A 24433-nucleotide genomic window follows, 5' to 3' on the forward strand; every position below is an offset into this window, starting at 1 on the left:
TCAGAATAAAATGTTTAAATGTTGAAAATGCAAACTGCACTGTAAATGACGAAAGACATACAGGCATGTTTTTATCTCTACAATATTACTTGGTTAAATAAAGTTAAATAAACTTGTTCCTTCATCTGGATGTTGAGGACTTTAGTTGGACATTGATCACGACAGAGACAAAAGTACAGAAGACCCAAGAAAATGACCCAAAATGCTTAAACAGAGTTAGATAAAACAACCCAGCATTTGTTTAGGGTTAGGTCACTTTAATGTGACATATGCACAAACTGTGAGCATTGTTACGGCATCCCTATTTAAACTAACTTCCCTTTGTCATGCAGGTACAGGTAGAGGCTTGGGAGGATGAAGAGGTGGATTTTTTGGATCCTGACAGGCAATGGACGCTTCTTTGTGAGGTCAGAAAAACACTATCTTTGATTCAACCTCTGTTTTTGTTTTGTGAGCTCAAAGCTGCAGAAGAGCCAGAGTACCTGTAGACATTTTTTAAGCGTAAATGCAATCCCCATAAGTAAACAGCTAACCATAGCTATATACAAACTACTTAAACAGTAGGGAACACTGACTGAACTGCTCTGATGTCAATAGAGTCTCTGTTTAACCAGCACTTGCTGCAGCCCGATGGTTTAATGTTTTCTCTCTCTCTTGTCTACCTGAATAATTAGGCAAGGATCCTTTCGGCAGAAGAGACAGTCCGCCTCTATCCGCTGTGATTTCTGAGAAGCATCCTCTGACATGTAAGATTTTTAATGAAATTAGAATGTATTCCTGTCTCCCCTACTGACCTTTCTGATCTCCTCACAGGAATGAAAACTGCCACCTGCACCCTGGACCCCATCCCCTCCAGCTTTGTTAAGGCCTGCCTTCCTACTCTCTCTTCACTCATCACTACAGCAATCAACTCCTCCCTGTCTTCTGGCACCGTCCCACCATCTCTCAAAATAGCTGCTATCACCCCTATTCTGGACTCAACCCTGACAACCCTAATAACTTCAGACCAATCTCGAACCTACCCTTTCTGTCAAAAGTTCTGGAACGCGCTGTAGCGTCACAACTCAAGCATCATCTCTCTGCCAATAACCTCTATGAAACTTTTCAATCTGGATTCCGCTCAAACCACAGTACCGAAACCGCACTCCTCAAAATCACAAATGACCTTCTCCTCTCCTCCGACGCCGGTAACCTCAACATCCTCATCCTCCTTGACCTCAGCACTGCCTTCGACACCATCAATCACTCCATCCTCCTCACCCGTCTTGAAACCACCTTCAACATCACCGGCACTGCCCTCTCTTGGTTCACATCATACCTCTCGGACAGAAACCAGTTAATCTACATCAATAACTGCAAATCCCCCACCGCTCCCCTCCCCCAAGGTGTCCCCCAAGGTTCAGTTCTTGGCCCCCTCCTCTTCATCCTCTACCTGCTTCCCCTTGGTCACTTAATCCGCCGTCATGGACTTCAATTCCACTGCTTTGCCGACGACATCCAGCTTCTCATCTCCACCAAGTCCATCTCCACTGCTACCCACTCCATCCTGACAAACTGCATCACTGAAATCAAATCCTGGCTCCAACTCAACTTCCTGAAACTCAACTGCGATAAATCTGAGATAATAATCATTGGACCAAAAAAACTCACCACACCTATCCATAACATGAACTGAAAAATATTCGAAGGGCTGGGCCCCTCAGTAGAGGTGGGATATATTGCCTCATAAGTTAAGTTATAAAACTCAGATTGCTTATTATAAGGGGAAATAGGAAGGGTATATTTTAAGCTTGCTATGCAAATAAGTATTGGGCTTTTTTTTTATCAACTAAGATTTGTTAGAGAATGTTTTCAACTTTAATTGACGGAATTTATCTGAAAAGTGGGCTTACTAACACATGAATACTACTGTGTTTTATTTGTTTACACATATATTTATGTAGTACAATATAAGAAGAGTGCAAGTTTCAGGTGTGGGCCATATTCCAATATACTTTTTGTATTTGCTGAGGGCTTATTCAAAATGGACCGCAGTTGGCCCCCGGGCCGTAGTTTAGACACCCCTGGTTTACCTCCTTATTTACGACCAGTACAAGAATGACTGTGGGTAATTGCTGACTTGTGTTTTTTAAAAGTGCCTTATGGGTTGCAAAGCTATATTAATGGGATGAATTTGTTACCTACATTTTATTCCTGCCTCGACTAAAGAAATATGCTATAACACGAATATCTTTTTTGTAATCTGAAAAAAATAAAGGAAATGTAACTTTAAACTTTGTTCATGTTGGAGCAATTTCTTGTGTCCATTTCTATGTTTCTGTCTAAGTGGTATGTGTTGGATTGCAATTTGTGAGCAAGATTAGGTCCATAAACTATTTTGTGCTCTAGTCTAGTAAACAATTTTTTATAAAAAAAACAGCTTAATGATCACTTTCCTATGAAATAGAAGGTGGACTAAAATCCAATATAAAGAGGGGAGCCATACTTGTCCAGTGTAGTTATACAATGTTGCACTGGATTTGAGTCATTGGGTCTCATCACATGGAAGTTATTGAAAAAAATCCAAGAATTTGCTAATCTCTACAATGGAAATTTAAATTTTAAAAATACATTACATTTTTCAGAAATGTCAAATAAGACAAATTCATCAGATTTGTTTTAATTATTATTTTAACTAACATGAGACAGTTAGGGATGCTGTATCCTGTAACAAGCAGGGCCGTCCTTGGCCAACATGAGGCCCCACGCAAAGTTATATGATGAGGCCCTCTGTTTCGCGACAATAAACGTCACATACATGAAACTTGCTCCATTTATTGGTACTAGTCCTACAACTATACCCTCCAAAGCGCTTGAGGGTGGGATAAATAAGAAGCATATTTTTTTGGGGGGTGCTTTTTACGGCAGGCCAGGGGGTGCATTTCACGACGGTGGTGCATAATTTGACACAACACCGGTAATGATTCTTTAAATCAAGACACTTTTGTTGATTTTATATTTTCCCAACACCTGACATAACACTTTTTCTCAATTCTCCCTCACGTCTTCAAAAAATTACCCACTTTATTTTGATATGAATTAATCAACATATTGACAACCTGCCACCGCTCTGGCCCGAGTTGGTATCGCCCGTGTCTCCACAGCACCAGGCGCACATGTTGGGTGTGTTGTGTTGAGGATTGCAGCGATATTACAGCATTTAGCAAACCTCTGAGCACTGTCACGTTGCTGTTTGCTCTCTAACCACCACAGATACAATGCGATAAGCTTCACAGTCAATGAGAAGTCATTCAAAAATCGGTTTCATTGTAGAAAAACACTTGCGGCGAGGAGGCTGACACGTTTCCAAAAGCGTGGCTGGAAACATCTACTGTTCCCCGGACTGAAGGTATGCACACCTACACCCTCATTATGTGGCTCTTAAACCCCCTGTGAAGCTGCACCTTTTATTAAACGCGCTTTAAATCATGTACATGTTTGTTGAAGTCTGTGTTGCCGGCTAGCAGAGCCTCGTTAGCTTCCTCAGCTGTCAACATATGAGAGGTTCATATGGTAACTATCCACTCAATGACAAACTATACCAATTAAACGTGATGTAGCAAAGTGAAGTGACTCTATTCACGACTGGTTGTCAACTTTACCCCGTGAAATGACTCGTATTTCGGCTAGATGAGAAGAAAACGCTGAGCTAGCCTCCCAGTTGCCACGTAGCTAGCCGGCTAATGGGAGCAGAGCAGCGGCTGGAGCTCTGCAGAATCACTGCCTCTGTCTGGTTCATGCCATAAACAGAGTACTATGGTACTGTACTCAAGTTTAAATACAAGTACAACACTGTAAAGATACTCTGCTACAAGTGAAGTCATGCATTTTAAATTCTACAGAGGTATACAAGTATCAGCATCAACTTAAAAGTTTTAAAGGTACACGTACTCATTATTCAGAATGCACGTTTTTAGAATTATCAGTGAAGGAATAAGTAGTTAGACCTTTAATTGAGTAAAAGTAGTAATACAACATTCTAAAAGTACTTTATTACAAGTTCAAATCATGCATTTAAAACATTACTGAAGTTGTAAATTGCCAGTTAAAGTAATGCATTAACTCTTATAGACTACAAGTGAGTTCAAAATGATACAGTAAAAGTACAGAAGTATTATCAGCAACATACTCAAGTATCAAAAGTAAAGTACAGTATGCAGAATGGCCCATTTTAGAATAATCAGTGGTGTGAAAAGTACTTTTGCCTAAATAAAAGTAGTAATACCACAGTTTAATAGTTCTTACCTAAAGTAAAATACTTATTTTGTTTTTACAGAAGGGCTTATCGAAGTAATCAGATAATTAACTAAACTACATTTGTATTGTATTTGGCTTTTTCTTATTTAATGGTATTTTATTGCATATATTTGGCATCAGGTGGATTTAATTTAAAAGAAATGTTGTACTGTTTGGCAGTGGTGAAATGTAATCAGAATACTAAGAATTAAGAACTTTTACTCAAGTACTATAATAAAGTACAGTATTTTATTTGTTAATTAATGCACATATTGTACTTTTTACTCTATAATTTTGTGATCTGAAAAGAAAGCAGAAACTACAAACGCCCAATAAATATAGTCGATATGCAATATTTTCCTGTAAATGTACTGTAGGCATGGGCGTAATTTCCACTGGGGACAGGGGGGACATGTCCCCCCCACTTTTCAAAATCCCATTTGTGTCCCCCCCACTTTTTATTTATTTATTTATTTTTTACGCAAGCGGTCATCGTCACGGAGGAGCGTGTGTGTGTGTGGCACGAGCGCATCTTGTGAGAGAGAGATAGAAAGAGAGAGAGAGACAGAGAGAGAGAGACATAGAGAGTTACAGGGGTTGTTGTTAGCATTTGGTGCTAGCTCGGAGCTAATAGAGATTAGTAGCTGTTTCAACAATAAGGAGAGGGAGAGCTCTTTCCTGTCAGACTTTGAGAGACTGAGAGAGACAGAGAGAGAAATAGAGAGAGAGAGACAGACAGAGAGAGAGAGACAGAGAGAGAGAGACTGAGAGAGTTACGTGGGTTGTTGTTAGCATCTGGTGCTAGCTCGGAGCTAACGGAGATTAGAAGCTGTTTCAACAATAAGGAGAGGGAGAGTCCTCTCCTGTCGGACTGAGAGAGATAACGTCAGCTCAGGGAGGTAAAGGACTCTCTGAGTGATTAGGTTGTAAACTTTAGTCTAGTTATCTCAGTGGGTCTCAAACGGTTTGGTCATCTATGTAAACAAATATTTCCATCTATGTAATATATAGTTGTATATAAAATAAGTTAAGAAATCCTTCCAATGTGTACTATAGGTCAGTACAAAAATAAAAAACACAGTTTGAAAGGGGAGTGATTAGTCAAATATGCATAAATAAAAAGAAAAAATGCAGACTAGGTAAGATAAAGATAGGAGAGAGGAGTTTATCAATGATTTGTTATTGGTTGTGAGCATATTCTAATGGCTTTTTGATTATTGAAATATATACAGTTCTGTTTCATACGAGTGTTGAGAACTGTATCCATAAATCTCTTAATGTTGCCCTCAAAGTGCACCAGATTGATGCATTCAACTTCAATTTAAAGAAACAAATCTTCCCGGGGTGCATGCCCCCGGACCCCCCTAGAGGATGTCAGGTAATCACAAATAAAACAGGTTCACATGGATAGGATACTAGATAAGTGTGCACACTCATTATATACACTACACATTTTTCTTGGATTTGTTAACACTATAGTCCCTAATATATTTGTAGAAAGGCAGGAAATGGAATTAAATTGAGAAAATATTTCATTGCGGAGGACCCCCTGTTTTGTGTCCCCCCCACTTCTCAAACCAAAGTTACACCCTTGACTGTAGGAGTACTGTATGCAGGTCTTTAAAATAAAATACTCAAGTAAACAAGAAGTATGTCATTATAAGAGCATGTACTTGTGTTGATTGCAATCTCTGTAAACTGAAATGGTTTTATTGATGAAAAAGTGTCAAACATGTAGAAAAACTTGAATTTCGAGAGGACCTACGAACCTGAACACATTTCTGATTCTTGTCTTTCCTCTCTGCATTTTGAAGCTGAAGTTGAAACTTGCTTCAATAAAGAATTATAACAGAGAAAAACATTCGTCCAATGGAAATGATCGTACAACTCCATTAGAGACAAATATTTAAAAAAAATATGATTTTATTAATTTTGTTGCGGAGTCTTTGTTTTAAAATGTCTCTCTTTTGTCTTTTCCCATCAGGCTTTGCGGCTCGCTGTGCGCCACCATGAGTTCGAAGGTGTGCAGGAACTGCGGCAGCTCGGACATCGACGTGGACCAGGCCCGCGGAGATGCCGTCTGCATGACCTGCGGCTCCGTGCTGGAGGACAACATCATCGTCTCCGAGGTGGAGTTCGTGGAGACGGGGGGCGGAGGCTCGTCGGCCGTCGGACAGTTTGTCTCCTCTGAGGGTGAGAGTCACTGACTAGAGCTGTACAATTAATCCAAATGTTATTGCAATATAAACTAGTGCAGTATGAAATGAAGTATTGTGGAGCAGCAGACCTATCGCAGCCTGCAAATCTTGTTTAACAGTTTTAACAATACAAATGTGTTTGGTACAGAAACACAGACCATAATAATTGGATATATTTTTCAATAATAACGTGAATAATGTTTCAAAAATGATCATTCCCTCCAATATCGTGGAATTGCAATATCAGTCAAAAATAATCGCAATTACTTATTTTTCCAAATCGTGTCGAAGGGGATATCCAACATATTTAATGCAAGATTTTTATTGTTAAACTGGTATATTTACAGTGTTGCATTAGTGTTTTTAGGATAGGAAAATTATAAGGAATCTGTTTTTTTGTAAATGTAGTACTTTGCTAACTTATTTTATGCAGAGGATGGGAGAAATTGCTATCGGCTTATCATTTCATGTGATTTAATTCATTTATAATAAGAGAGAATGATGGCCAGCAAAGAAAAAATGTAAGAAACGAGTGACCTTCCAGTGTTACGTTTAAAAAAAAAAAAAAAAAAAATGGATTTATTGATTATTTCCTAAAGATATCTTTACTGGAATTCTTCTCTGTGGTGATTCTGTAAGATGGACCTTCTTCTTAAAGTAATTCGTTTTTTAGTTGATTTTTCTGGGTTGTTTGTTTTTATTTGTAAATTATATAATTGTTTATGTAGATAGTAAAAAATGCACAAAAACTAGTTTGCCCTCATAAAAAACCTTGAATTTTACTTTTTCCTTATACTTTTAATGTAAATTCAGATTTCTAATAGGAACTTAAAGGTGGGGTAGGTAAGTTTGAGAAACCGGCTCGAGATACACTTTTTGTTATATTCCATGGAATGCTCTTAACATCTCGATAGCAATGAATATCTTAAGTGCTTTGACAAAAAATCCATAAAAAAATGTCATCTGTGGAAGCCGTAGTACTGTAAAAAGCACGACCAATCATTTTAGCCGGCCCTGCTAAAATAACTGGATGGCCTACCTGCCTGTCAGCCTTCCATCTGTGCACAAACTTATCTCGTGCCCTCATTGGTCATGTGCGCGTTCGTGTGTGTTGGAGGAGGGGCTCTGTAAGGAAGCGGCAGATTTTCTACGGTTGTGTATTTTCAAATTCTAGTGATCTCGAGCCGGTTTCTCAAACTTACCTACCCTACCTTTTAAGGAATATAAACATGAATCATTCTTAAACTATCAGCACATATTTGTCCTCCTACTCGTCAGATGTGTGTGTATCTAACACACTCGCTCTGTGAGGTAATGTTAATGTGTGTGTTGTTCCACAGCTGCTTATCAGTGTGTGACATTTACCTCCAGATTATGTTTGACCTTCAGCCTGCAGGACGTCTCCCTCCTGCTGAGCCTGCACCAGACGCATGTTACATGTTCTGTAGTTCCTCTGAGTGACCACTAGAGTGCGCTGTCAGATTACAATGCAGTACTTCATGCTGATTTCGGCAGGGTGTTTCGTTTTTTGCATCATGCATCACTTGGGTTCAAAGCTGAAACAGTTAGTTAAGGTTATCACACAAATGTAATAATATCAAAGTATTTTTTATTCTCTTTGAATGTAAATTAAACATTTTTTGGTTATGGCAGATTAAACAAGACAATTTTGACCTAAGGGAACTTTTCTTTTAACACTTTCAAAACATTTTATCAACTGAACCAGGATTTCCAGTTCTTTTTATTCACAGGACCCCTTCTCTATCATTGTGCTTAGTGGCATATTTTATGGAAATGTCATGTTATATTTACTGCATAACAAGAATAGAGCAGAACAACTCACAAATTGTACAGTAATCCAAATAGTGAACACAATTACTGTAGGAGGTTGTGACGAAGGTAACTTTGTCACTGTGGACTGACGGCTTCGGGCCTGGTAACTCAGCACTTAAGTGAACAGTTTGCACTTTATTAGCTTGATTGCACAGTACAGTTTGGCATGACATATTTGCACATTTTACATAATTTATACTAATTATTGAGGTAGTATTTATTAACTGATTAAATCGTATTGATTGGAATGTCGTCTGGCAGGTGCTGGTCGGGTCCTCGGCTCCGCCTGAGAAGATAGGGGAGTTAGCGAGAGCGCCGATAGTATTTATGCTGGTGTAAAAATGACAGCGGTTGAGAATAATCAGGGTGCAAATAATATGTTGAGGGTGTTAAAATATCCAAGAAAAATAGTTGTTGTTGTTCTGATCCTTATCTGTCTGTCTGTATTTTTTTTTGTCTTCAGGAGGAAATGTCAACCCGAGTTTTGGAGAGAATAACCACTACCAGGGCATGGGGAGGGAGTCCAGAGCTCAGACGGTGCAGAGAGGTGAGTGACCTGCAGGGGGCGACACGTCACTTTATCATCACTGTCTGCACGAGGTTCAGCTGTGCATAAAACTGCTGTTTCATCAGTCATGTCTAAATCCTTCATAATGTAGCCCATGTTAGTCAATGATACTTTGGCGTCTTCCTATTTTCACGAATACAAGTTAGGGAGTTATATCTTTATATCCACATATGTCAAGATTATCGAAATATACAGTATTTGATTTTGCTTTCTATTTTACCTCATGTCTTCTTTACTTTACGTCTAGTTTACTTATTTCTGTGTTGCACCTCGCTTTAAGTATATTGTTTGTTGAATTGTTGGAGGTGCATAGAGGACATATTATGCACATTTTAAGGTTCATAAGTCATTATTCATACACATTGAATGCACTTGTATTTGTTTTTATGCACTTCAAACATCTACTTCAACATTTATTACAAAGGAGGATGACTTCAGAGGTTAAACATTTCGCAGAAGAGGCTGAGACTAAGTAGTGTCAGGAAAACATCCCTAACATGTTTTTCATTATCAGCTCTTTTCAGCCTTAGTTCATGTGCTTTAATATATATTTTATGATCTACACTTGTAGTGTTGCGTGCAAATGTTCTTCAGAAAGCAGCAGTGTTGCAACATGCTGGATTTTATAACCTCGTCTGACACAACTGCGAGTAATTAAAGGCTTTTTCGGAGGCGATTTACCTTAAATCTTTTTATCCTGCTTGTTCAAAGAGCTCTTACAGTGAGCGCACCTTTAAGTCACAGCACCTGTGTTTTTCCTCTTTACTGCATAGGAGTTTGATTTTGAAGAACTGTTATATCATTCAAGTGTTTCTGGGTTAAATTTCAGCTTTTTAAAAGGTGATCATAAAGCATTTTTTGGTTCAGATTAGTCCTCATGATTCTGATCTGATGCACGGTTGCCAGACAAACACTTATGTAATATATCGGCGGTTGTTAGGCTGAAGGTGGAAAAAGTTAAAGAGGCCGTAAATAGTGACAGTTGCAGGTTTCCCCCTTTTGTTATCTTTTTTGTGTCAGCTGATATCTTTGGCCTTGTTGATGTATATCTCTCAGGGTCTAAACTGACCCCTTCCTCGTTTCTCTGTGGCCCCTGAAGAGCCTTGTCTGTGTCGCTGGAGCTTTATCTCAACACCTTTTTATCTGTAAACACATCAACAACAACTTGTAGAAAGAGACAGAAAATAAAGCAAGATGGCTGGCTGGCTGCCGGCGGAGAGTCTGAGCAGCCGGCTACTGCAGCGTCTGATGTTCCAGCAACGCAGAGTCACAGAGCTGTCACTGCAGCAGACGCTGAGTAATGAGTGTGTGTCTGTGTGTGTCTGTGTGTGTGTGAGAGGGAGGATAGCGGATTAGTTGAGTCCCGGTGTGAGAGAAATATGAGGATGAAGATTGGGGAATACTTCAGTTTTATTGTTAGCGTGGTTCTTTGAATGCGGGCATGAAGAACGAGTTTTATACTTCTGTGTGTTTGGTTATTAGAGGCTTTCTTAAAGGATTCATAAAGACTTGAACGTTTGAAAAATGCTTATTTTTTACCAGGAATATGCTTGAAATGGAGTACATCATTTAACCCTTAGAGGACCACCACGATCATTTTCAGTTTTTTAAGTGGGAGACAGATGATCTTTAGGGGGAGGGTAGCAGGTCACCCATAAATGTCACATAGTAGTGGTCAACACCATCGGAAAGCTGCGACTCGGAGTAATCATTTGAGCAAATCTTCTATTTTACGATACGATAATACAAAATGTCATTGTCAAAACAAGTCAGAAATGTTTCTTGCATCACAGCAACATTTAACTGCTATGTCAAGTTCTTCTTGTCATAAATCTGTTATGAACATTGTGTTGTGGTCAGGCGTCTAGTCAAATTTAAAGAGTGCGTAAAGGGCTTAAAACATTATGATAGAAGGATATATAATGCCATCTCCATGCTCTATTATGTCGCATACGTTTTTGTAAGACATTTTTGTATATATAGCATTTGTTACGCAATTTTGGTAAAAAGTTTTAACCAACTTTGACCGTTCAAAAGCTGATAGAAATGGGCAAAAATCCCTTACTACTAATGCTGGGATTTGGTATGAAAACGTTTTGGCAAGCGATCACTTCTGCCCTGGTAAACGTCCGAAACCCTGTTATTGTCAATATACCTACACAAGCCATACATTATTTGAAAGCCCTCTGTCTGTTGTTGTACAGTTTCATGAGGCTAGGATCACCCTAGAAACAGTAATTTATGTTCCTGTGATTCCACGTTATTCACAGCTGTAAGAGCCTTCTGATCTCTTACAAGTCAAAATGTCTGCTGTGAAAAAGGTCTGTTATCACGTTGTATCTCCTTTCTTTAATATGAATTGGGACAAAACAGGGAGTGTTTAGAGGTGCTTGTAGGTGGATATTGGTTTCCTTTGCTAGCCGTTTCCCTTTGTTTCCAGTGTTTATGCTAAGCTAAGCTAACCGGCTGCTGGCTGGATCTTCATATTTACTGCTCAGGCATGAGTGTTATTGATTTTTCTCAAAGAATTCCCAAAGTGCATCACTTTTAAGTGTGTGTAAAAAGTGTGTTATACCTTCTGTCTTCGTGTGCAAGTGTGTTAGTAGATTTATGTCCGAGTCTGCAGGCATCTATAGGAGAGAACATCTCTTGTTGTTCTTTCTGTCTTCCCTAAACTTTCCCCAGTGGCCGTCTCCCCTTCCTCCCCCACCTCACCCTCCTAACTGATTCATATCTGGGAGCACACCCCCCCCCACCTCTTCCTGTGTTTATGTTGGACATTAATGTATCACCAGTCCCTCATGTACTGGTGCTCTGCTGTGTGTGGACGCTATGACTGGAATTTAAATGTAGCTTTAAAAGGGGAGATTTACAGTATGTGAGAAAACACACAAACTGGAGCTGCAGCAAAAAGTGAGTTGGCTGGAAGGCGTATGAATATATTGATAAGGGGCCACATATCTTCTGTGAGTGTAGTTATTTTAATCCTAACAATAGATCACTCTGAAAACAATAGCTTGTAGCAAAGAACACAGAAAATCGGTTACCTCTGCATCTTGGCTGAGCTTTTTGGCCTCTTTCAGCTCACAGTGTTGCTTCAGTAGCACATTTACGAGCTCTGATAAACCCACTGTACACTTTACCTGCTCAGCAGCAAACAGCAGACGGGCAGTAAGAGACTAGAAGGTGAAGGAAAAAATGAGTATTTAGCAGCAAAAGAGCCAGATATCACCCTCTAGAGTTGAAGTACAGACTCCTTTGACACCAAATGTATTAGCTAGAAAAAAATAAAGAAGCACATTTTGTTTTATTTCTGCAATTGTAAAAGCAGGATATGTTTTGCTTTGGTATTTTGAACCACCAACATGTCTAAATGGGAAGAGTGATTCCACTCAGCAAGTCAGGCTAGTTGTTTCAGACGTAGAGCAGCACGACTCATCAAAATGTTATCACAAATATAAATTATAGTAAGCGCAACATTTGTTGTATTTAAGCTGTAAACAGAAAAAGCAGCAGAACTGAGTACACTTTAATATTTGTACTATTTAGATTGTTGTATTCTTTTATTATTTATATTGGTGTTTGTATGAAAAGCTCACCAGATTTTCATCAGATCCTGTGTGCATGTTTCAGTACCGTTCTGCTTCAGGGTGTCCTAGTTTTTGTTCATGTAAATATTATGAGGTGTTGTTGTTTTCATATTCAAAAGGCCCTATTAAAGATTCAGTCGTTCTGAGATGACGAGTTGCATAAAGGGTAACGTTTTTATTATTTGTTTAAATGTCCATAAAGAAACAAAAGGCTTAGAGCACAGGATGAGGATAAACTTGTGTGAGAGTTCGCCTGTAACTCTGCATGTTTGTTGTTTCACCTTCTGGAAAACCGCCTATAATAAAGGGTGTGGAAACAGGATTCTTTGTGAACCTGTGTGCCAAAAACAACATCAACAAGCTTGACTACGCACATGCAAACACGTCATTTTCAGTGTCAGCTTTCATGTGTGTTTCATGATAATACGTAGTCATACTCATCACTGGGATTCCTCATGGTGAACGGTCATGTAGTCAGTCGAGTGCCGCTCAGTCATTTTGTGTAAAAAACCACAAGACTCTCCATTACAAAATAGCAAGTTGCGTAGTGTAAACTTGGCTTAAAATGCAGTTTTATCGTCTTTCATGTCTCAACTCCAGTGACGAGACACAGACTCAGAGCAGAGAACTGAGCTCCAGACGTGGTCAGGATGAGTGTGTGTGTGGTGTGTGGGTGTGTGTCATGCTGATGATGAAATCTGCTGGTTTAAGATCTAAAAGTTAAACTGAAACAACGTGGTGAGTTCAGAGCCCCTCACATTCCCAGACAAACACACACACATCATTCTGTATACGAGGATTTTCTTTTGCTCATCTGAGGGTCATGAAACACACACGCACACGCACACGCACACGCACACGCACACACACACACACACACACACACACACACACTGCTTGTTGACAGTAATTACAAACTGTTAAGGTTCCACTTGCTGCTACACCTGAACTGGTCTGAACAGTGTGTTGTTGTGTTTGGTGTGTGTAATGATGACACAGTTATGCAATCTTGTGCGTGCACATCTCAACTCGCACAATAGTGTGTGACATGATTTATGGCATACTTTCCATTCCAATCTTAAATTTAACTTAATGATTAACCGCCGTACGGAAAACCGGACTGTCTGGATTTGAAAATGTTTGCTTCAACCACCGAACAGGTCTTCACGACCTTCCTTCCACCTTCATCTAGCAACCTATCCACAAATGTATTATAAATGTGTGTGAGTTTGAACAAATGTGTGTAACGGCTTTGTGCTCGTCTGCAGGCGTGTGTGTCCCGATGTGTATGCAGAGCTTTGTTTGAAACCCGGTTATATGTTTACGTGCGTGTGTAATGACCTAGGTGTGTCTCTGCACCAATAACAGATTTATTTTTGGATCGGGCTAAAACACATTTGTGTCTTTAGTAAAATGGTTACCAACAATGTCAGATAAGATGATTATCATGCAATTATGACATCTTGTTCTGTACGTAAGAAATTGTAAATCAAAGTGGCCGAGCGTGGTCATACACCTAGAGCAGTGTTTCTCAAACTCTTTCATACCAAGGACCACTTAACCAATAAAAAAACACTCGCGGACCACCTAACTCTACAAATATCCAAAATCACATCGTTTTTCTAGAACAGATTACAAATCGCCTGAAAATGGTATAAACAAGTTGCAACATTTGTGATGAAGGTGTTGCGCTGGGCTATATCATGCAATCAAAAGTGAAACTTAAGCTCGCTCCATTGCGAAGATATTCCTGCGAGAGTGCAGGAAACTTTAATTTATTTATTTCAATGTGAAATTTTACCAATATACTCGCGGACCACTAGGGGGCGCTCACGGACCACCAGTGGTCCACAGACCACACTTTGAGAAGCACTGACCTAGAGGAAAAGCCTTTTACTAAATCAGTCATGTCTTCTGTATTATTCGTTGCTGGTATTTCTCCTACTTTTTCATTAAGCTCTGATTATTGCAGTCTCAAATGACATGTCAGTTTTTCCATTGCATACTGTATGTTTCCTCTACTATCTCTATCCATTGCTCTTGAGAAAGAAGTGCCACTTTAGTTCATTTCCTATTGATGATTTGTTTTGCCAGCTTTTAACAGTATTTTGAAAGATGCTAGCCCTCATTTGTACCTTTTTAGAAGATGATAATAAATTATTCTCATGTTTATTTACTGGATTATTCCTCTGTTGATGTATTACTCTTACAACTCAAAATGTCTGCTTTGAAACAATCTATAAAGACGTATCTCATATGTTAAATCTACATAAAAAACAAAGTTTAAAAGCTGCAGTTTTGGGGGTATTGTGTAATGTCTAAAATTGTTGTATTGTTTCTGTAAACTGACTTGCTTTTTGTTATACGTGTGTCCCTGCAGCGAGACACAGCATCAACACTCTGGGTCACCAGCTGCAGATGAACAAACACTGTCTGGACACGGCGCTCAACTTCTACAAGATGGCGCTCACCAAACACCTGACCCGCGGCCGCAAGTCGGCCCACGTCATCGCTGCGTGTCTCTACCTCGTCTGCCGCACAGAGGGAACGCCACGTATCCTTTGTATTACCTACAAAAATATGAAATGAACTAAAGTAAGCTTTTAGTACAGCTACCAAGTTAACCATCACCCATCACACAATCACAATCTTAAAGGAAACCCGATCAAAGGCTTTAACATATCAAGAGCTGCGTTTCCTGCATGCATCAGTTCTTCTAATAGCTGAGCAAAACTGTGGCGTCAGCTGAGACAAAGTTGCGTGTTAAAATTGCAAACCTCCGTCTAAAACACATCAAAGTCTGCAGGTTACTTTTGATGTGAGCCAACGGAGGCCTTTCTTAACGTCTCATAATCTGCTAACGGCAGTTTATTGAAGTTGGGAGCGATACGTCATCGTTGGGATAATGGGACTTTTAGATTCATGCTGTTTTAATCAGCAGGGCAGCTCGTTGTGTGTTGTCAGATTACTCCTGACTCATATCGCCTCCGAGGATGGACGTGTTACGTAAGATCAGTGCGGACGGGATGGGTTTACCTAATGAAAGCAGGGCGAGGAGGGTGTAATGCCTTCCTCCTGCTGCATTGTTTACTGGGCTTTTGTGTTTGTGTGTGTATGTGTCAGTGCAGGCCTGTCTGTTTGTGCATGTTTTGGTGCAGTGAGGACGGGGTAAAAATAGCTCCGCTCACTTCCTTTTCCACAGCTGGGTGAGTCTGTAATGTTGTCGCAGGGGAGAATCGGGACAAAGATGTAGGCAGAAGAAGAACAGAGTGCAAAATCAAAACATCCGACTGAACCTTGAGTTTTAGTTTAACGCGCATCCACTGCACGGAAAACCGGACTGTCTGGATTTGATATCTTTGCTTCCTTCCACTTTTTTTTAGTCTTGACGACCTTCTTCCCACCTTCATCATACCAACGTTTCCTTCCTTCCTTCCTCTCCCTCTGATTTCTATTCTTTAATCCCCCACTTCCTCTTTGCTTAAGGAAAGTCAAATATCCCCAATACTGACACAACCGTGCATGCAGCCATTCAAACTAATCAAAACAAATGTCATGTAATACTCGATCAGTTCCTGTCCAGCTGGAGCAAGCTTGATGAATGATAGTACATTTTTCATACTGCATTTGTTGATGCAGAAAAACCATTTCCTGCATTTCCATAAACCATAGCAGCTGTAATACCTTTATATTGTACTCGTGTATGCAGAGATCTGTGAACACAGCAACTTCACTGGAGGAAAGTCAGACAAGGAAAGAAAACCGGCTTAGTCAGACTTCACTAACATCAAAGTAAAAACGGCAAAATAAGATATAATATACAAGTTCAAAGAAAATGTCCCCTCCTACAGTCAGCTGTTAGGAGATGAGTTGAGGTTAAAACCGTTTTTTTTTCTATTCCTTTTTTAGTTTTGGACCAAAAGCAAAAAAATCAAGATTATTTGTGGTAGTGTGGATAATCCTCTTGATGTTGATTTATAGTTACAATAGATTTGTAGAACCTTATCAGTGGGAAGCATAAAGTTGACCTTGTGACCTGTGCGGTGGTCGAATCTAAAATGTCCACCAGGGAATAAACGAAAAGCCTTTCAAAGGACGCGGAAATTAATACAAAATAAATCAGAGAAGGAAGGTAGACCTTTCCATGGTTGTCTCAAATACAACTGTCTTTCAACCGTAACAAAGATTTAACTGATGTTTTAATAATGCCATGAGTCTCTTTGCGTGGTTAAAATGATGTTATTATAAATGAGAGACGCAGCATTTACTTTGGTACAGTTAGTATTTTGGAACAGTTTGTGACGGTGGTGAAAACACATAGGTTGTTCGACTAATTTATGAAAAACTGAGAAAGGCCTAATAATTGCCAGGCTGTCAAGAAGATGCTGTGATGTTTAGCATCTCCATAAGACGAGGAGTATGCAGTCTGAATCAGAAGATCTTCATTGTCAATATACTCGAGTACAACCAGATCTGTCAGGCGTCTCTTAGTGCAGTTAAAAATAGAAACAAATAAATAAAAGCAGTAATGAAAACGGTGAGTTCATAAACTGAAAACCAAACATTGACACAGATACCTTCTCAGCTCTAAGTGCAGGTGCTTCACTTTAATCATCCATTTCTCTGGATATTGAAATAGGCGAGTCGTAGCGATGGTGCTTTCCTTTGTATTTCCTTACCTGTTTATGAACATGCGTGACCTCTCTGAGTGGACCCAGATGTGTTGAAGGACCTGCTGCTGTTTGTTTTCCTGATTCAGGGAGTCGCCTGTAATCTCCAGACGGCTTGCGCTGGGATTATCTTTTCCATTTCATCTGAGCTGCTGCCGCTAATTCCATTGTGAGGCCTTTTTCATTCAGAGCAGCTAATCTGCCCTGCAGCCGGACAGGTGCAGCGTCGCCACGGAGACGGGTCCAAGTGGGGGCCGGTCATTGGGAGAGGGGGGGGGGGGGGCTGTCCAGAGGCTGACGGGGGTGTGTGTGTCTCCGAGTGTTTGTTCCAGTATGTGTGTGTATTCCTGTGTGAAACTGTGTGTGTGTTTTGGTTTCCATGTGTGTGGACTTAGTGTTTGTTTGTGTGTGTGTGTGTGTCTATATAATGTGTGTATTCATGTTTCTCCATGTATATGTCTCTGTTGGTGTGTCTCAGTGTGTGTGTTTCCGTATGCAAGTGGATCTCTGTGTGTGTGTGTGTCTCTTTTGGTGTGTCTCTCACTATCTGTGTTTGTGTGTGTCTCTCAGTGTGTCTACATTTGTTTTCATGTGTGCGACTGTATGTTTGTGTGTCTCCGTGTCCATGTGTGTTTCTCTGTTTGTGCGTGTGCATGAGTGCCCCTTGTGTGTCTCCATGTGTATCGCAGTTTGTGTGTCACTGTCTGTCCCAATGTGTTTATGTCTCTGTGTGTCCGTGTCCACGTCGGTATGTGCGACTGTATGTTTGTGTGTCTCCGTGTCCATGTGTGTTTCTCTGTTTGTGCGTGTGCATGAGTGCCCCTTGTGTGTCACTGTCTGTCCCAATGTGTTTATGTCTCTGTGTGTGTGTCCACGTCGGTATGTGTCCATGTATGTTTCTCTGCAAGTGTGTGTCCTTATGTGTGTGTGTCCGTCAGTATATTTAGCAGTGTGGTCTGGTCAAAGGTTGTGTTCAGTGTCTCGTTAGATTTACTGTCTCAGCTGCTCACTTCATCATCGTCACACCGGTGTCCACTGTGCAGGTGGAGAGTCAGAAAATACACTTTCGAAAGTAAAAATAAAGAAACACTATTTTATAGAGACAGACAGAAAGAGAAAGAGAGAGGATGTTGTGAGCAAAGGTCCGACGGTCAGATTTGAGACTTGTTATTTTGTCCATGTTTTAATGTGAGATTGCAGGCTTCAGATCAACTGTTACACTATTAGTCTGATTCAGGCTCGGTCACAGAACAAATAAATGGACTTGATATGTCATCTGATACTGTATATGTGATTGTTCCACTATCCTAACTTGGGAAAATGGCAAATAGTTTTTTACCTGTGATTTTTAATGTTTATTTGCCTTAACCTGTTTCTCTCAGACATGTTGCTGGACCTCAGTGATCTCCTGCAGGTACGTTCAAAAACTCCAGTCAAATTTAAGATTATATTCTTTTATTTGTTGATAAATCTGCAGATTATTTCCTTGATTAATTAGATAAAAAATGGGAAAACCACCCTCCATTTTTTCTAGAAGGTGATGCCTTTTACATGTCTTGTTTTTGTCCAATAGAAAGTCCAAAACCCCTATTCGATTTAAAAAATGTAAGACCAGAAGAAGCAAATAAACCATAAAATATGTGCTTGAAAACGGGCTTAAAGTTAGTGAAATAAATAGTTTAGTAGTTGCAGATTTATTTTAATTCTTAGATTCATCACCTGTCGTTGCAACTCTGAATTTAAACAGGGCTATTTTTGATTGATTGACCATTTATTTTCATTGATTCATTCCACAAAACTGTGAATATATGGTTATAAAGCCATTTAGAGTAAAGGAACTCCTAAACTTAAAATAACTTTTCCATACTTTGAACTCTTTAATGTCTACTGATGCCAACCCTGTTACAGCAGCCACTTAAATACACACTGCTACCACAACTCCCATCATGCATCTCTGCCCAACCACTCGGTCCTGCAGTCATCTTGCATTCAGACTGTCACCCATGTAATTAAACCTGAGTTGTATGTGTGTGTGTTTGTGTGTGTGTGTGTGTAAATTTAGAAAGCCCTCCATTTGTCTGCATATTTAATGGCAGCAGATTCACGGTGAGTCAGGGGTGTGGTGGAGCTGGTGGTGGGGGGGAACATTTCTCAGAGTCACAGCTGGTCAGGGGCTTTTATTTTTATGCACCCAGCTGTCCTGCAGGAGCTGCCCCCCCCCACACACACACACACACACACCTCCCCTCCCCCGCGGTCCACACCCCGGCATGAGGAGGCTGGGAGTGGATTAGGAGTGGATTTTGGGTGGGTGGGGTTATTAATGTGCAGCATTTAGCCGGCTGCGGGGTGGAAATACCACCAATCACTCCTTTTCTTTAACACATCCACACCCAGGGTCTGCTTTGCATTGTTTGGATGAATGAGGCGTTAAAGTGAAACACGTAGAATAACCATATGGGATCAATACAGGCGGTGAATATCAGCTGTTCTCTGGCGCTAATGTGATGAGCTCTGCAAGATCTTATTCATGCTCTGAATGTGTTTCACATAAGATGCATTTCTCCACTGCACACATGCAGGGTTTGGAGTAACAGATGCAACACACAGATGATCCTGCACACTGTTCATTGCACATGCTCTCTTAATAGGAAGCAATGCAACACGTTTTTTTCATGTTGAGATGTGGTTGTAAGGTTTATTTTATAGGAACAATGCTCATTTATGTACAATGTTCTGTCCGGCTAGATGCTAACATATCTTTAGGGTGTATTTTATCTGTTGGAGTGTGAAGCTCTTGCAAACTCTGTCTCATTCTTTATTGGAGATGCAGAGTTGAAATGGAGAGATTGAGGGGTGGCATGTCCGGCAAGCCAGCTCTAACCACTGAGCTATCCGGCGGCCCAGTTTTATTTATTGTTGAATACCTTTTTAAACATTATTCGCAGAGTGTTGCTTCTGAAAGGTGGAAGAAATGGTTTCAAAGAGGACACATGTTGAGCTTTTCTCCCATGTACTGGGTTGGAATTAGACTCTTCTTACTGGTTTGGGTTCAGTATGTCACTAAGGAAGACCCCTGGACCAATTAGCTTCAGTGTTTTCTTTTTAAACAATATATTTGCTCACACTTATGTGAGGCCTTTTCATCCTTAACCATCCAGAGTAGCTGAAATTGGAAGAAAGCCTCTATTTTGTTCTTTATAGTTAAGATTTAATTAGAGATTTGGAAAGATTCAACTTTGAAACTAGATTCTAGATTTAAACTCTACTAACGTTTTAAACCACTTAACACAAACAAACCCACATTAAATACGTCAATTTAAGTCTTTTTTGCTAGGCATGATTATTGTTTTCCAACTGAGTAATTTAGACTGAGCACTTGTTGCTATAATTACATTTGAATTTGAAGTGTATTGGCAGCATTTGCCACAGAAAGCTTGTTGTGTGAACATCCAGTCCTATATTTCTGCGAGGGGAAAAAAAGCACACTGATTTCAGCTCCCACACTTGAATATAATTAGGCAGGAAACAGCTTTTTATCTGGCAATAATCAGCTTTATCTTTTCTGGTTGATTTGACTTTTTTCCTCTGGTAACAGTCAGCTGAAGATGTGCAGACTTGTTTCCAGCAGCAGTGGTTTCTGTAGTTTGCGTCTTTAGGAGAAAGTTGTTGACGCTCCCAGATCGAACCGGAGCTTCTCGTCTAATTGAAAGTTTTCCCCCTCCACCTGTTGAGCCTCTGCTCTGAGGTATCGAGTGACCGCACGGTGTTTCTAATGGTCGAGCGCTTTTGAGTTTTGACCTCTCGACCCGGAAAGTTTCACTTAGCGCCGCATTGGAGACGAGGGATTATACTCTTCTCAGGTTCACCACAAGCAGCTCAAAGGGATGATTTTAAATTAAATGTAAACAATTGTCCTCCGTTTGCAGTCACACTGGAAACGTTTTGTCTTTGCCATTAGAGTCATAATCAAATGTAGCAATGTGTGCAGGATTAGCAACATTATTTTGCATGAATGCACTAAGATATTAGACTTGTGTTTGATACACACAATATCTAAAGTTATAGAAATGTAAGTACTAAATACAAATGCATGGAATATTGGCAAACTTTTAGGACAAGTAGGCTTCATATTTGAAAACAAAATGCATTAAATCACCTAGAACTTTAACAATCATTAAAAAGGTGAATGGGTTAAGCAGTTTAGTTCTTGTAGGTCTTATTTCACATTAGTTTCCGATCCAGTATTCCTTTCCTTTTTATAATGCATGCATTTTTGCACATTGGTTTTGCAATAATTCAAGACAGGGCAGTAAACTCTGTTTGTGGTTCTGTACATTTGGTTCAGTATCACTTTGGCTAAATCTGACTTTGTTCAGAGCTTTCTTTCAGCAGAGACTGGTACCATGTCTGTGCCCATAAGGAGTCCCGTACTGGAAGCATTTAGATTTTTGGTGTGTCATTTTCAGGCTTGTACACCAAAAAGAACATTGCTTTATATGGCCAGTTGAGCTGGAAGATGCTAAATCGATCCATACATTACACCCATCATTGAATCCCCAGTTAAAATGAAACTATGGATTTGTGCAGCTTGACTATGCTGTAAAGATGTTGATTTAGCTCCTGAGCTCCTTGAGAATAACCATCATGAGTGTTAATCAACATTTGTGTTTCAGCTGTAATCATGCCATCCTTTTATTGAAAGCGCCGGCACTTGTTCCACTTCCTTCTTCTCCACCACCGTTTCTGCCTTTGTGTATAAATTCCTTGCTGGAATCCACTTCCCAGAATAGCTGAGGAGCATCTGCGTCTCTGCGCGACTCCAGAGGGGGGCTGAGAGCGAGAGTCCGTCTGTCTGCTCCTCACCCCTTCCTCATAGGTCTGGAGGAATGAGGGAGATCTAACCCGAGTTCACGACCCGGTCCTGCAGCTTTCACCGCCCGTCTGCTGCAGCTCTCGGCACCAGAAACCTAATTCTGAGCTTATAATTTGTGAGGGAAATGATAGATGTGCAGCCCTGTGGCTTTGTTATTCATCATCAGATCCTTTCAGATAGTGTGTGGGGGTCGGGGGGGGGGGGGAGAGAGACAGAATTTACTGCCGAGCCTTCTGGAGGTGATGTGGGTTAAACACAATGAAACATCTGTGAGGGGAGGTGCTGGAGTGATAACCCTGGTGACACACTTGCCCTCATCCTCCACCAACATCCTGCTACAAACCAGGTTTCTAGTTTAACTGCACAAGGGACATACTCATCTGATCCTTTTCTAGATCCTTTGAAATGTTGTTTGAAGCTAACACACTTGCAAGATTCTTAGTTTGTGTCTTCATGGTTGATTACGCTCATTCCAAGTTTCTTTGGATAAAAGCGAAATGAAATGTAAACGTGTTTTATCTCCCAAATCTTTAAGTGTAATACTCGAGCCATGTGCAAGGTCTCCCTGTTTTTATATATTATGTGGCACTTAATATTGGTGGATGTGAACTGGAGCTTTGGGCTTATTTGGGTTTTGGATGGCATGGATAGAGGGGGGGTGAATAGGGAGGCGAAATGTCCAGTTTACCCCAATTTCTTCGCACTTTCCACCACAATATGCATCACAATCTCACTTCCTCGCTGGTAGGATTGGAGTGCTTTTGTTGGAGTGCGTCAAAACGTATTTTGTAAGAAAATGTGCTCTTATTTGAAGGAATATAGGCATGTTTTTCTCCCTCAACCTCTTATTGTTGATACAAATCGAATTTGCAACAGCAGTGGTGGAAGAATAAATTGTCTTTTTTCGAATGTCAATCTAACAATGTATCTTAACCTGCTTTAGAAGGTATAAAACATATGTTCTCTTGCTTGCTATAGTCGGTAATGCTAGTTTTAAAAGGTTTGTATCCGAATGCAGGTACGTGTTGGCTATCTGATGATTTTTATGATCAAATACTGCAATTTAAATATCGTGACTATATTGTTAGGTAGACTTTTGTTGCTTTTGAAAAATGGAATCAAAGATATTTTATATTAATAATATATATTATCCATATATTGCCCAGACCTAATTGCAGGCTGTCCAATGTTACACACTTCTTAACCAGAGGTGATTTCAGCAGTGGATTGTGCATCAGGTGGTTAAATACTCCTCTCTGTGGAGGTTGTCACCATAACACCTGCAGCTAACAGCAACTAGGAAACTTTAATGACCTTAATGAATAGATAAATGCTTGTTAGTTAATCCTACCATCCATGTCCTGCTGCTTCTCTGTGGCATACATGTAATAACGTGTATCATGAGGAACTATTGCTTATATAATGCTGGAAAGTACTGGAAAATGTGATTGAATAAGTAATTCTAGGCTGTAACGTCCCTACTGGTTTAACATCATACCCTGGCAGAAATGTGGCTTACATTGCTGAGTTAAAATTAAGCCCTTTTATGATCGTGACAGTTTAAAGAAGTATTGGTGCATAAGGCCACTACTGTCCAAACACTGATGTGGTCAGAAATGTGAGTTAGTTACAGGAAATCAATCTGAAGAAATATAATGCTGGAAGGGAGAGTGCAGAGGGGAATTGAGCGGAACATATTTTGATTAGAATTGAATAAAAAGAGCAACAAGGGAGGAAAATCCCTTCCAATGGCCCCCAGCTCAGGTTTTAATCACACATATTGAAATGAAACCATTATATAACCACAACCCTTAACCTGGCGATGACGCAGCAACCTTATTAAAAAATCGTAACAGTGTTTTTCTCTCTCAAACACACCAGTCCTGGTCAATCATACCCAGACATTGGTGAGGTCTTAATGTCAGACCGATGCTCGGGCTCTAATTGTATAAGTGGCTCTGAATGGATCTAATGGCTCTTGGAGTCACTTGCAGAATCACGTAAACATCCAAATCCAGTTAGAAAATCAGACTTAACTGGCAGCACAAGGTTTTGTTTTGACACTCTTTGCTTTTCAGTGTTTTTATCTTTGCTGTTTATCATTAAAAAAAAAAGATTTCTCTCCTTCACAGGTGAACGTCTTCATCTTGGGAAGAACGTTCCTCGCACTGTCAAGAGAGCTCTGCATCAACGCCCCGGCTATAGGTACACACTTTATTTATCTTCACAATGTGTTACTGGATTCACTCTTTAAAATCAGCTGTAGTCAAGCGCAATTTGGTAAATGCTTTTAGGTAGATGAGTAATTGTTATAAATATGGCTTTAACTAGGCCTACTGATTATTATTAATTAATCTGTCTTTTATTCTACCCATTTTTAAATAATCATTAAGTGTAAATATCACCAGAAAAAATATTGCCAC

The 24433-nt window shown here is 40.0% G+C and overlaps 1 protein-coding gene across 1 annotated transcript in view; it reads left to right on the forward strand.

The window, feature by feature from the left end:
- The first annotated feature begins 3132 nt into the window (after nucleotides 1-3132).
- The window catches only part of LOC117476312 (transcription factor IIIB 90 kDa subunit-like), a 109621-nt gene continuing 88320 nt past the window's right edge, over nucleotides 3133-24433 (forward strand). Inside the window, exons 1-6 of the mRNA XM_034122733.1 lie at nucleotides 3133-3388; nucleotides 6260-6468; nucleotides 8770-8853; nucleotides 14845-15018; nucleotides 18517-18548; nucleotides 24143-24215. Coding sequence (XP_033978624.1) covers nucleotides 6285-6468; nucleotides 8770-8853; nucleotides 14845-15018; nucleotides 18517-18548; nucleotides 24143-24215 — 547 coding nt within the window. The 5' untranslated portion in view covers nucleotides 3133-3388; nucleotides 6260-6284. The remainder of the gene's footprint in view (nucleotides 3389-6259; nucleotides 6469-8769; nucleotides 8854-14844; nucleotides 15019-18516; nucleotides 18549-24142; nucleotides 24216-24433) is intronic.

The sequence above is a fragment of the Trematomus bernacchii genome, unplaced genomic scaffold (assembly GCF_902827165.1).
Source record: "Trematomus bernacchii unplaced genomic scaffold, fTreBer1.1, whole genome shotgun sequence".
Taxonomy (NCBI): domain Eukaryota; kingdom Metazoa; phylum Chordata; class Actinopteri; order Perciformes; family Nototheniidae; genus Trematomus; species Trematomus bernacchii.